The sequence below is a fragment of the Hippocampus bargibanti genome, linkage group LG07, assembly GCF_051943395.1.
Source record: "Hippocampus bargibanti isolate YZ-2025 linkage group LG07, ASM5194339v1, whole genome shotgun sequence".
Taxonomy (NCBI): domain Eukaryota; kingdom Metazoa; phylum Chordata; class Actinopteri; order Syngnathiformes; family Syngnathidae; genus Hippocampus; species Hippocampus bargibanti.
The window spans coordinates 5,250,082-5,261,990 of record NC_142740.1 but is presented as its reverse complement, the minus strand read 5'-3'; the positions used below and the strand labels follow the sequence as shown (position 1 = coordinate 5,261,990).

The following is an 11,909-nucleotide window of genomic DNA, read 5'->3' as shown; positions in this document are numbered from 1 at the left end:
AGATAGCCAGCTAGATAGTGAATAGATAGCTAGCCAGCCAGATAGCTAGCTGTTAGCTAGCTATTGAGTTACCCGGAACTAACTCAAATAGATAGAAAGCTGGCTAATAGCTAGCCAGATAGATAGCTAGACAGCTAATAATAATAATACATTTCATTTATAAGTGCCTTTCAAAACTCTCAAGGTCACTTTACAGTCACAAGATAAGCTTTTCTGTGGGTGAGCAGTGGCAGCCACACGCGCCAACACGGAAGTAACTCAAATAGATAGAAAGCTAGCCAGCTAGCTAATACATAGCCAATAGCCAGTGAGCTAGATAGCTACATAGCTAGCCAGATAGCTAATAGATAGCTAGCCAGCTAGACAACATAGCTAGTTAAAGATCCTTTTTCGCGAGCTTTTGTAGCGATAGCTAGCTAGCTATCTATGTATTTATTTAATTACAGTGGTGAGTTTGGCTTTTTTGCTGTCAAATTTAGAAAACATGTTTGCTATGTATGTAAATGTAAAGTGTCCTTGTGAGTTCTGAAAGGCGCTTATAAATGAAATGTATTATTAGTATTATTATTATTTTAATTTGTGAACACAAGTGTCGGTTGGGCAAGTGCACGCGCGGAGTCTCAGGCTTGCCACAAAGCTGCCGTTGCCGTAGCAACGGCCCTCGAGCCCGGAGCCATTTGCGATTGGTCACTTTTTGCGCTTAATGCGCAATCCGATTGGTTTCGGCCATTGGCGTCTGTCAACAATCGACGTCAAGCGTCTCTTCGATTGGCCGACGAGCAGGCGGGTCGTCGAGGTTTTTGCCCAAAGTTCTGCTAGCAAAGTTTTGCTCGCTTCTTCTCCCGTTGACCTTTTGCGCTCCTCGGCAAGAAACTTTGCGGGGATGTAAAAGGAGCGTCCATCCGCCGCTGTTTGCGGCTTCAAGATGGAGGAACGTTACGCGACCAGGCGAGTGGCGGCCCTTTTATGGCTTGAGCACCTTTGTGGACGGCCGGCTGGTCACTTGGCGTGAACTCAGCCAATATTTGTTCCAAAAAGCTCCTCTTTTCATGTATTGTAGAGAGGCTGAGGCCCCCGGGGATGATTTGGCCATTTTGGCGCTCTCTCCGGGAGAGGACGGCGGCCGCGGTGGAAACATTCGAAAGGTAAGGCGGGACTTTTATAGTCATCGGCTTTGTAGCGATCCGCGGATCATTTCTCGGGAAAGGGGGAGGCAGCTGGCACCGGAGGCTAATCCTCCCTCCGCGGCCACCTAGCGGATTACGAGACCCGATAGGCGTGCTAGTTCTTGGAGCGTACCAACATTTGAAAAGTGGAGAGGGGATAATGCTGGGCCGAGTGGGGCGCGACGTCGAGGGCCGAGTGCAAACACCCCTGAAACGGTGCGCATATCGCCTCGCCCGCGTCGTCACGTGACCAACACAGGAAGTGTGTCGTTTGACTGGCACAAATGAAATAAGAATAATAATATTTAGTATGAATATATTCGACCGGTGGGCGCGCCATTTGTTGGAGCGTACCAACATTTGAAAAAAGGAGAGGGGACGATTAAAAACGGCGTGTCGACGCTGGGCCGAGTGTCCGATTGCAAACACCCTCGGGATGGTACGCGGATCGCTTCGCCCAAGTCGTCACGTGACTAACCCAGGAAGTGTGTCGTTTCACTGGCGCAAATGAAATAATAATAATAATACACTTCATTTATAAGCGCATTTGAAAGCCTTCAAGGAAACTCCGCATTCACATTAAAAGTTTTTCTGCGGTGGAGCAGCGACAGCCAGTCACGCCAGCGTTCACTCAACCCGGAAACACCGTAATTTCCGGACAGAAGAGCGCACCTGATTATAAGCCTCACCCAATACATTTTAAAAGGACAAACCATTTTATAATAATAATAATAATAATAATAATAATAATAATAATAATAATAATAATAATAATAATAATAATAATAATAATAATAATAATAACGCGCCAGCATTCTTTTAACCCAGAATAACTCAAATAGATAGAAAGCTAGCTAGCTAGCTAATAGATAGCCAGCCAGAAAAGCCAATAGCTCGATAGCGAATAGATAGCCAGCTAGATAGCTAACTAGATAGCGAGCCAGATAGCCCGCTAGATAGCCTGATAGATAGCCAGATAGAAAAGCTAACAGCTAGATAGCTAATAGCTAGCCAGCCAGATAGCCAGCTAGATTGCTCGTTAGGTTTTGTCATCTGACCTTCACTCAACTGTCCCCTGCAGGGATGCGACCCCTTCGCCCAATCGCAACGCGGGCAACTGCAGAGCAGGCGAGCTCGCATCAATCAGCAAATCAACAAAGAAATGCGCATGCGAGCTGGAGCCGAGAACCTGTTCAGGTGAGCCCAAGACGTTTCATTTATTAGCGCCTCTCAAATCTCTCAAGGACACTTTACGGCTAGCTGGATAGCTATCATGCTGGCTGGCTATCTATCCGGCTGGCTATCTAGCTTGCTAGCTATTGGCTATGTAGCTGGCTGGTTATCTAGCTGCCTAGCTATGTGGCTGGCTATCTAGCTGGCTAGCTATCTAGCTGGCTAGCTATATGGATATCTAGCTGACTAGCTATCGAGCTGGCAAGTAATCTTGCTGGCTAGCTATATAGCTATCTTGCTGGCTGGCTATCTAGCTGGATAGCTATATGGCTAGCTATCTGGCTGGCTATCTAGCTGGCTCCCTGGCTGGATATCTAGCTACTTGGCTAGCTATGTAGCTGGCTAGCTATCTGGCTGGCAAGCTATCTATCTCGCTGACTATCTATCTAGCTGGCTATTGGCGAGCCAGCTAGCTTTCAATCGATTTGAGTTATTCAGGGCTGAGTGAACGCTGGTGCGTGTGACTGCCGCAGCTCACCCACAGAAAAACAGATCCCGTGACTATAAAGTGACCGTGAGAGTTTTGACAGGCGCTTAGAAATGAAATGGATTATTATTATGCTATCTAGCTGGCTAGCTCTATGGCTATCTAGCTATCTGGATATATAGCTGGATAGCTATCAAGCGGGCTAGCTATCTAGCTGGCTAGCTATCGAGCTGGCTAGCAATCTTGCTGGCTAGCTATATGGCTATCTTGCTGGCTGGCTATCTAGCTGGATAGCTATATGGCTAGCTATCTGGCTGGCTATCTAGCTGGCTCCCTGGCTGGCTATCTAGCTAGTTGGCTAGCTATGTAGCTGACTAACTATCTAGCTAGCTAACTATTAGCAGTGTAGCTGGCTGCATAGCTGTCTAGCTAGCTATCTACTGTGTTAGCTGTCTGTTTGCTCACTAGCTAGCTAGCTAGCTTCCTATCTATTTGAGTTACTTCCGGGTTGAGTGAACGCTGGTGCATGTGACTGCCGCTGCTCACCCACAGAAAAACGGATCCTGTGACTGTAAAGTGACCTCGTGAATTTTGACAGGCGCTTAGAAATCAAATGGATTATTATTATTATTATGCTGATGATGATGATAATCAAATCGTAACTTGCTCAACCTTCTGGTGCGCGAGACCTGAGGTGTGACTGTTTTGCTCTTCGGGTTTTGCTTCCTCTGATTGGATGGCGATTTTTGTTGTTGTTTTTAGGGCGAGCACAAACGCCAAAGTCAAAGAGACGCTAGCTCTGGAATTGAGCTACGTCAACTCCAGTCTGCAGTTGCTCAAAGAAGAACTGGAGGACCTCAACAGCAACGTGGAAGTCTATCAGACGGAAAGGTCTGGAAGGATGTCAACACGCCGCCATCTGACCCATTTACAGTCAGACCATCCATTTTAATAATAATAATAATAATAATAATAATAATAATAATAATAATAATAATGATTGGATTGGATTTGACTTTATTCGTCCAGCCAGCCAGGTAGCTAACTAGCTAACTAGCCAGCCAGATAGCTAATGGATAGCAAATAGCTAGCAAATAATAATAATAATAATAATAATAATAATAATAATAATAATAATAATAATAATAATAATACATTTCTAAGCACCCACAGTTTTTCTGTGGGTGAGCAGCGGTAGCCACACACGCCAGCAGTCACTCAACCCGCAAGTAACTCAAAAAGATAGAAAGCTAGCTCGCTAGATAATATAATGCTAGATAGCTAATAGGTAGCTCACTAACTATATAGCTAATATATTTCCTGACTCAAATAGCTATCTAGATAGCTATACTGCCAATAGCTAGCTCTCTAGCAAGCTAGATAGCTAATATGTTTCCTGACTTGACTTGAAGATTGCATTGGTAAGTAACTAATTGGTAACTTTATCAATTGACCTATATACACAGGTAAAATCTGACTTACGACCAGCTCGACTTACGACCACCCGTACTTACGACCACGACCTCCAGACCCTATTTTTAAAATAATAATAATACTAATAAATTTCATTTCTAAGCGCCTTTCAAAAGTCTCAAGGACACTTTACTGTCACAAGCTAAGTTTTTCTGCAGGTAAGCAGCGGCAGCAACACGCGCCGGCGTTCACTCAACCCGGAAGTAACGCACACATAATATAATAATCTTAATATAATCATATGATAATAATAATAATACATTTTATTATTTCAATGATAATACATGTCATCTCACAAAGTCACAAAGTCACCTCACAGCCCCAGGACAAGCCCCTCTGTGGGTGAGCAGCGGCAGCCATACGCGCCAGCGCTCACTCAACCCACTCATAGAAAGCTAACTAGCCGGCTAATAGCTAGCTTGCCAGCCAGCCAGATATATAATAGACAGCCAGCTACATAGCCAATAGATAGCAAACAGCGAGCAAATAGCTAGCTCTCCGGCTATCTATCGGCTATCCATCAGCTAGCCAGCTTTCCATGTAATTGAGTTAGTTCTGGGTGGAGTGAACGCTAGCAAATAGCTAGCTAGCTGGCTAGTTTGCCGCTCTGGTCTCCCCGCAGCGAATCGGTCAAAGCGCCGATGATCCCGTTGGGCCTGAAAGAAACCAAAGAAGCCGACTTGGCCGCCCCCATCCAGGTAAAAACTACCCCCGGCGTGACGCCTCAAGGCAATTTCGCCATCGCCGTTACTCGACGCGGACGACGTCGCTCTCCTTCGCCGTGTTGCGCAATTTCATTTTGAGCGTCCATGCCTGGCAGGACTTCATCCGCCAGCATTACGGCGAGGACGCGGCGCTCTACCGCGACGAGATCCAAGAACTGATGGACCTCAGGCAGGTCGGGTGAAGACATTTCAAAGCCTCAAAGGTCATTTGGGCTCCTCCTCGCTCATATTTATTGATTTTTCATGTCATTTTTAGGCAATGCGCACGCCCAGTCGGAACCAGACGGGGTTGGAGCTACTAGTGGAATACTACAACCAGCTGGACTACCTGGATCAGCGCTTCTTCTCTCCGGATCGGAACCTGGGGGTTCACTTCCACTGGTACCACCAAAGCGGCTTTCTTCTCCTTTCAAAAATCAGAATTTAAGTCATCCTGCGTGGCCAAGTATGTAGAACGCACAAGGAATTTGTCTCCGGTTGAACACGCTGCACTAGTATCGTCGTCAAAAAAGACATGAACAAATACAGGGATACCTCAGTTCACAAACTTTTTGCTTTTACGAACATTAAATTCGCGAGAATATAATCTTGTTTTCGGCGGAACCACATGATCGAACAGCGCCACGATGGCTGGTGGACTAGTTTTCGTCACCCCCTTTCTTTGAGTGCAGACGGGGTTTGTTATCAAGTGGAGTACTATTGCTATTATGGGAGCGAAAAAGACCCCACCACGGGCCGAAGAAGACACAAAAGAAAATGACGGTCAAGCAGAACACAAGGGGTGTGTTTGTGTGACTTAGTGTCCCAGTACTAGTACGCTAAGGTGCTACATGTGGCTAACGGTGTTTCTGAGTCGTCTAAGCAACGGTCTCAGGCAATAGAAGAGGTTGAAAAACTTCTGTTTATTTGGATGAACAAAAAGCAGCTAGCAGGGGACAGTGTGAGTGTGGGTATTATCGCCGAGAAAGCATGGCAACTTCACTTGGATATCATCAAGACGCAACGACATCAACGACCTTCACAAAGGTCAATAAAAGCACTTTATTATATAGTACAATTTATTTCTTTCATTACAATACAATAGCACATTTATTATACATAAAATAAGGTCTATTTTGTGTAGTTTTAAAGCTTATTTCGGAGAATACGATGTTTTATAGGGTACCTGGGAACGGATTATTCTCATTTTAACGGTTACTTATGGGAAATAAATGTTTGGAAGACGAACGTTTTACCTGACACACACTTTCTTGGAACCAATTAAGTTTGTAAACTGAAGTATGTTTTGTGAGCGTTCGGTGTGGTTTGTGTGGCAGGTACGACTCGCTAACCGGCGTTCCGTCATGTCAGCGAGCGCTGGCCTTGGAGAAGGCCAGCGTGTTGTTCAACCTTGGCGCTTTGTATACGCAAATCGGAGCGCGCCAGGATCGCTCCAGCGCGGCCGGCATCCAGCGGGCCATTGATGCATTTCAGAGAGCCGCAGGTACTCGGGGAGTCAGGAAATATATTAGCTAGCTAGCTAGCTATTAGCTATCTAGCATTATATTAGCTAGCTTTCTAGCTTTTTGAGTTACTTGCGGGTTGAGTGAACGCTGGCGCGTGTGGCTGCCGCTGCTCACCCACTGCTCTCTAGCTAGCTATTTAGCTAATATGTTTCCTGACTTGACTTGTTACTCAAATGGATAGAAAGCTAGCCAGCTAGCTAAAAGATAGCTAATAGATAGCTATCTAGATAGCCAGCCAGCCAAATAGTTATATAGCTAATTGATAGCTAATTCATCAGCTCGATAGCTAGTAGATAGCAAATAGCTAGCTAGCTACATTACTAGCTATCTCACTAGTGAGATAGCTGATAGATAGCAAATAGCGAAATAGCTAATAGAAGCAAATAGCTAGCTAGCTACATTACTAGCTATGTAGTTAGCAATATAGCTAGCTAGATAGATAGCTGGAAAGCTAGATACATAAAAACAATTGTTATTCAACAAATAATAATAATAATAATAAATTTGATTTTTAAGCACCTTTCAAAACTCTCAAGGTTACTTTACAGTCACAGGATCAGTTTTTCTGTGGGTGAGCAGCAGCAGCCACATGTGCCAGCGTTCACTCAACCCGGAAGTAACTCAAAAAGACATAAAGCGAGCTAGCTAGCTAATAGATAGCTAATAGATCGCCAGCTAGATAGCTATATCGCTAATAGCTAGCTAGCTAACTAGCGAGAGAGCCAGCTAGTTAGCCAGATAGCCAATACATAGCAAATAGATAGCTAGCTAGCCAGCTAGAATAGCTAATAGAGAGCTAGTGAGATAGCTAGCCACCCAACCAAGCCTTCAAAAAATACAGTATACAGCGAAAATAAATACAGCATTATTATTATTATTACAATCCCAAAAAGCGGCTAGTTTGCGGGTGCGCCTTCATCTCCTTTTCCCCGATGCTCGTTTAGGCGCCTTGAGCCATCTGAAAGAGAATTTCTCCAACGCGCCAAGTCTGGACATGAGCGGGCCGGCGCTCGCCATGTTGGCGCGACTGATGGAGGCACAAGTGCAGGAGTGCGTCTTCGAGAGCCTGGCGCTCGCCGCCGCCAACGACGACGACACCTCCATGTCATCGCTGCGCCTGGCCCAAGAGGCCGCGCGGGTGAGCGGCATTTCAAGCTAGCTAGCCGAGTTTCCGTCGTAGCGTGTTGACGTCTGTGGCGCGCAGGTGTCGGACGTCTACCTGCCGGTGCAGCGGAGCATGAGGCAGCCGCCCATGCAGGACTACGTCCCCTTTTCCTGGACGGCCATGGTTCAGGTCAAAGTGGAACATTTCCGGGCGCTTTCCCACTACTTTGCCGCCGAGATGCTGTGCGGACATGCGGGTCAGTCACGTTTCAAAATACACTGATAGCTCAGCTTACCAACTTCATTGCTTCCTACAAAGTGTGTGTAAGGTGAAAAGTGTGTCTTCCAAACATTCATTTCCCATAAGAAACCATTAAAATGAAAATAATCCGTTCCCGTGGCCCCATAAAACATAATTTTCGACGAAATAAGCCTTAAAACTACACAAAATACAGTGATACTTCAGCTTCCCAACTTAATTGGTTCCCAGAAAGTGTGTGTAAGGCGAAAGGTTTGTCTGCCAAACATTTATTTCCCATAAAAAAAAAAACTTAAAATGACAATAATCCGTTCCCAGATCCCCATAAACATAATTTTCTACTAAATAAGCCTTAAAACTACTCAAAATACAGTGATACCTCAGCTTACCAACTTCAGTGGTTCCTAGAAAGTGTGTGTAAGGTGAAAAGTGTGTCTTCCAAACATGTATTTCCCATAAGAAACCATTAAAATGAGAATAATCCATTCCTGGGTCCCCATAAAACATACTTTTCAACTAAATAAGCCTTAAAACTACACAAAATACAGTAATACCTCAGCTGATAAACTTAATTGGTTCCTAGAAAGTGTGTGTAAGGTTAAAAAGTGTGTCTTCAAAACATTTATTTCCCAAAAGAAACCATTAAAATGAGACTAATCCGTTCACAGGTCCCCATAAAAAATCATTTTCCACCAAATAAGCCTTAAAAGTACACAAAATATAGTGATAGCTCAGTTTACTAACTTCATTGCTTCCTACAAAGTGTGTGTAAGGTGAAAAGTGTGTCTTCCAAACATTCATTTCCCATAAGAAACCATTAAAATGAAAATAATCCGTTCCTGGGGCCCCATAAAACATAATTTTCGACGAAATAAGCCTTAAAACTACACAAAATACAGTGATACCTCAGCGTACCAACTTCAGTGGTTCCTAGAAAGTGTGTGTAAGGTGAAAAGTGTGTCTTCCAAACATTCATTTCCCATAAGAAACCATTAAATTGAGAATAATCCATTCCTGGGTCCCCATTAAACATAATATTCTACTAAATAAGCCTTAAAACTACACAAAATACAGTAATACCTCATCTGACGAACTTAATTGTTCCTAGAAAGTGTGTGTAAGGTTAAAAAGTGTGTCTTCAAAACATTCATTTCCCATAAAAAACCATTAAAATGAGAATAATCCGTTCCCAGGTCCCCATAAAAAAAATCATTTTCCACCAAATAAGCCTTAAAAGTACACAAAATATAGTGATAGCTCAGCTTACCAACTTCATTGCTTCCTACAAAGTGTGTGTAAGGTGACAAGTGTGTCTTCCAAACATTCATTTCCTATAAGAAACCATTAAAATTAAAATAATCCGTTCCCGGGGCCCCATAAAACATAATTTTCGACGAAATAAGCCTTAAAACTACACAAAATACAGTGATACCTCAGCTTATCAACTTCAGTGGTTCCTATAAAGTGTGTTTAAGGTGAAAAGTGTGTCTTCCAAACATTTATTTCCCATAAGGAACCATTAAAATGAGAATAATCCATTCCTGGGTCCCCATTAAACATAATTTTCTACTAAATAAGCCTTAAAACTACACAAAATACAGTAATACCTCAGATGACGAACTTAATTGGTTCCTAGAAAGTGTGTGTAAGGTTAAAAAGTGTGTCTTCAAAACATTCATTTCCCATAAGAAACCATTAAAATGAGAATAATCCGTTCCCAGGTCCCCATAAAAAAAATCATTTTCCACCAAATAAGCCTTAAAAGTACACAAAATACACCATATTTTATGTATAATAAATGTGCTATTGTATTGTAATTAAATAAATAAACTGTAAAGTGATACAAACAAACAAACAAACAAACAAATTCCTTGTGTGTCCTACATACTTGGCAATAAAGATGATTCTGATTCTGATTCTGATTCTGATACCTTGGCCAGAAAGTGTGTGGAAGGTGAAAAGTGTGTCTTCCAAACACTTATTTCCCATAAGAAACCATTAAAATGAGAATAATCCGTTCCCATGTCTCCATCCAACATCATTTTCTACTAAATTGCCTCTTGGTGATATCCGAGTGAAGTTGCAGTGCTTTCTGGGCAATACTACCCTCACTCACACTGTCCCCTGCTAGCTGCTTTTTGTTCATCCAAATAAAGTTTTTCAACCTCTTCTATTGCCTGAGACCGTTGCTTAGACAACACAGAAACACCCTTAGCCACACGTAGCAATGGTCGACTTAGCATATTGGTACTGGGACAGCTAAGTCACACAAACGCACACTTCGTTGGTGTTTTTCGATGATCTCCTTCTTCTGCTCGACCGTCATTTTCTTTTGTGTCCTCTTCGGCTTAACACTAGCCTGTGGTGGGGTCTTTTTTTTCTCCTAAAATAGCAAAAGTACTCCACTCGATAATAAACCATGTCTGCACTCAAAGAAAGAGGGTGATGAAAACTAGTCCGTCAGCCACTGTGGCGCCGGGTGGTTTGGTTCGTCCGCCAAAAACAAGTTGGTATACTAAGACTATATGCTCGTGAATTTAATGTTCGTAAAGTGAAAGGTTCGTAAAGTAAAGCGTTCGTAAGATGAGGTATCATTTTACTGTAGTTGAATTTGCCCCACCATAGAAAATAAATATTCTGCAGGAAAAAGTTTGACATTGGCCAATATCGCTCAACTTTTTATGTCGTCGTAGTGTCCGAAGAAGTCAGCGAGGAAGTGGAAAAGGCCTTTCTTGGCTTTTATGTGGGTGCGCGTGCAGGGCCGCCACTCGCAAGGCTTTTAAGAGACTCCCGGCAGAGACAAAAGTTGGGTAAGTTGACTCGGGGGTTTGGGGATGCCATGTCGGGGAAAGAGTGTGAAAGAATTGGCTTTTTCGACCAAATAAAATCATGCAGAGGGCCAGTTTTGGCCCCCGGGCTTGAAATTGGACACCTATGATGTATACTAAGGTGTTTTTATCCCGAAAAAAAACCCACCATGTACAGTAAGGCGTTTTTAGCCGAAAGAAATGACCATTGTAAGGTATTTTTAGCCCAAACATTTAGTAAGGCGTTTTTGGCCCGAAAAAAAAGCAAGCATGTATAGTCAGGCGCTGTTAGCCTGTAAAAACATCCATCAGAAGCAGAAAGCCGTTAATAGTGCCACATTGGGGAAATTTGCAAACATCTGGGCTCGTCTGGGATTTGAACCCGGGACCTCTCACACCCGAAGCAAGAATCATACCTCTAGACCAACGAGCCACACGTATGGTGGATATGTATGTCAGGCATTTGACAAGGTTTAGTCAGCCGTTTTTACCCCAAAAAAACAACGTTTAGTAAGTCGTTTGTGGCCGAAAAAAAGCGACCAGTAAGGCTTTTTTGGCCCCCCCCCCAAAAAACGACAATGTATAGTAAGGCGTTTTTAGCCGAAAAAAAGACCATGTATATATAGTAAGGCATTTTTCATTGAAAAAAAACTACCATGTATAGTAAGGCATTTTTAGCTGAAAAAAACAACCATGTATAGTAAGGCGTTTTTAGACAAAAAAAATGACCATGTATCGTAAGGCGTTTTTAGACAAAAAAAAAAGACCATGTATAGTAAGGCGTTTTTAGACAAAAAAAATGACCATGTATAGTAAGGCGTTTTTAGCCGAAAAAAAGACCATGTATATATAGTAAGGCATTTTTCATTGAAAAAAAACTACCATGTATAGTAAGGCATTTTTAGCCGAAAAAAACAACCTTGTATAGTAAGGCGTTTTTAGACAAAAAAAAATGACCATGTATAGTAAGGCGTTTTTAGACCAAAAAAAATGACCATGTATAGTAAGGCGTTTTTAGACAAAAAAAAATGACCATGTATAGTAAGGCGTTTTTAGCCCGAAAAAAAAGACCATCAATAGTAAGGCATTTTTAGCCCGAAAAAAAAGACCATGTATAGTAAGGCATTTTTAGCCGAAAAAAAGACCATGTATAGTAAGGCGTTTTTAGCTGAAAAAAGACCATGTATAGTAAGGCGCTTTTCGTCGGAAA

The 11,909-nt window shown here is 42.8% G+C and overlaps 1 protein-coding gene across 4 annotated transcripts in view; it reads left to right on the top strand.

Annotated features, from left to right (window-relative positions):
* Positions 1-524: 524 nt before the first annotated feature.
* Positions 525-11,909, top strand: part of rhpn1 (rhophilin, Rho GTPase binding protein 1) — a 33,928-nt gene continuing 22,543 nt past the window's right edge. The window contains exons 1-11 of one of the 4 annotated variants that reach the window (XM_089001581.1): positions 525-948; positions 1,061-1,145; positions 2,248-2,363; positions 3,589-3,717; positions 4,922-4,997; positions 5,120-5,197; positions 5,281-5,405; positions 6,341-6,507; positions 7,474-7,667; positions 7,734-7,890; positions 10,586-10,702. In XM_089001581.1, the coding sequence (XP_088857707.1) occupies positions 926-948; positions 1,061-1,145; positions 2,248-2,363; positions 3,589-3,717; positions 4,922-4,997; positions 5,120-5,197; positions 5,281-5,405; positions 6,341-6,507; positions 7,474-7,667; positions 7,734-7,890; positions 10,586-10,702 (1,267 nt within the window). In that variant the 5' untranslated portion in view covers positions 525-925. Of the gene's footprint in view, positions 949-1,060; positions 1,146-1,468; positions 1,606-2,247; positions 2,364-3,588; positions 3,718-4,921; positions 4,998-5,119; positions 5,203-5,280; positions 5,406-6,340; positions 6,508-7,473; positions 7,668-7,733; positions 7,891-10,585; positions 10,703-11,909 lie in introns of those variants that run through there. The other 3 variants (XM_089001583.1, XM_089001584.1, XM_089001582.1) reach the window with 3 other exon arrangements.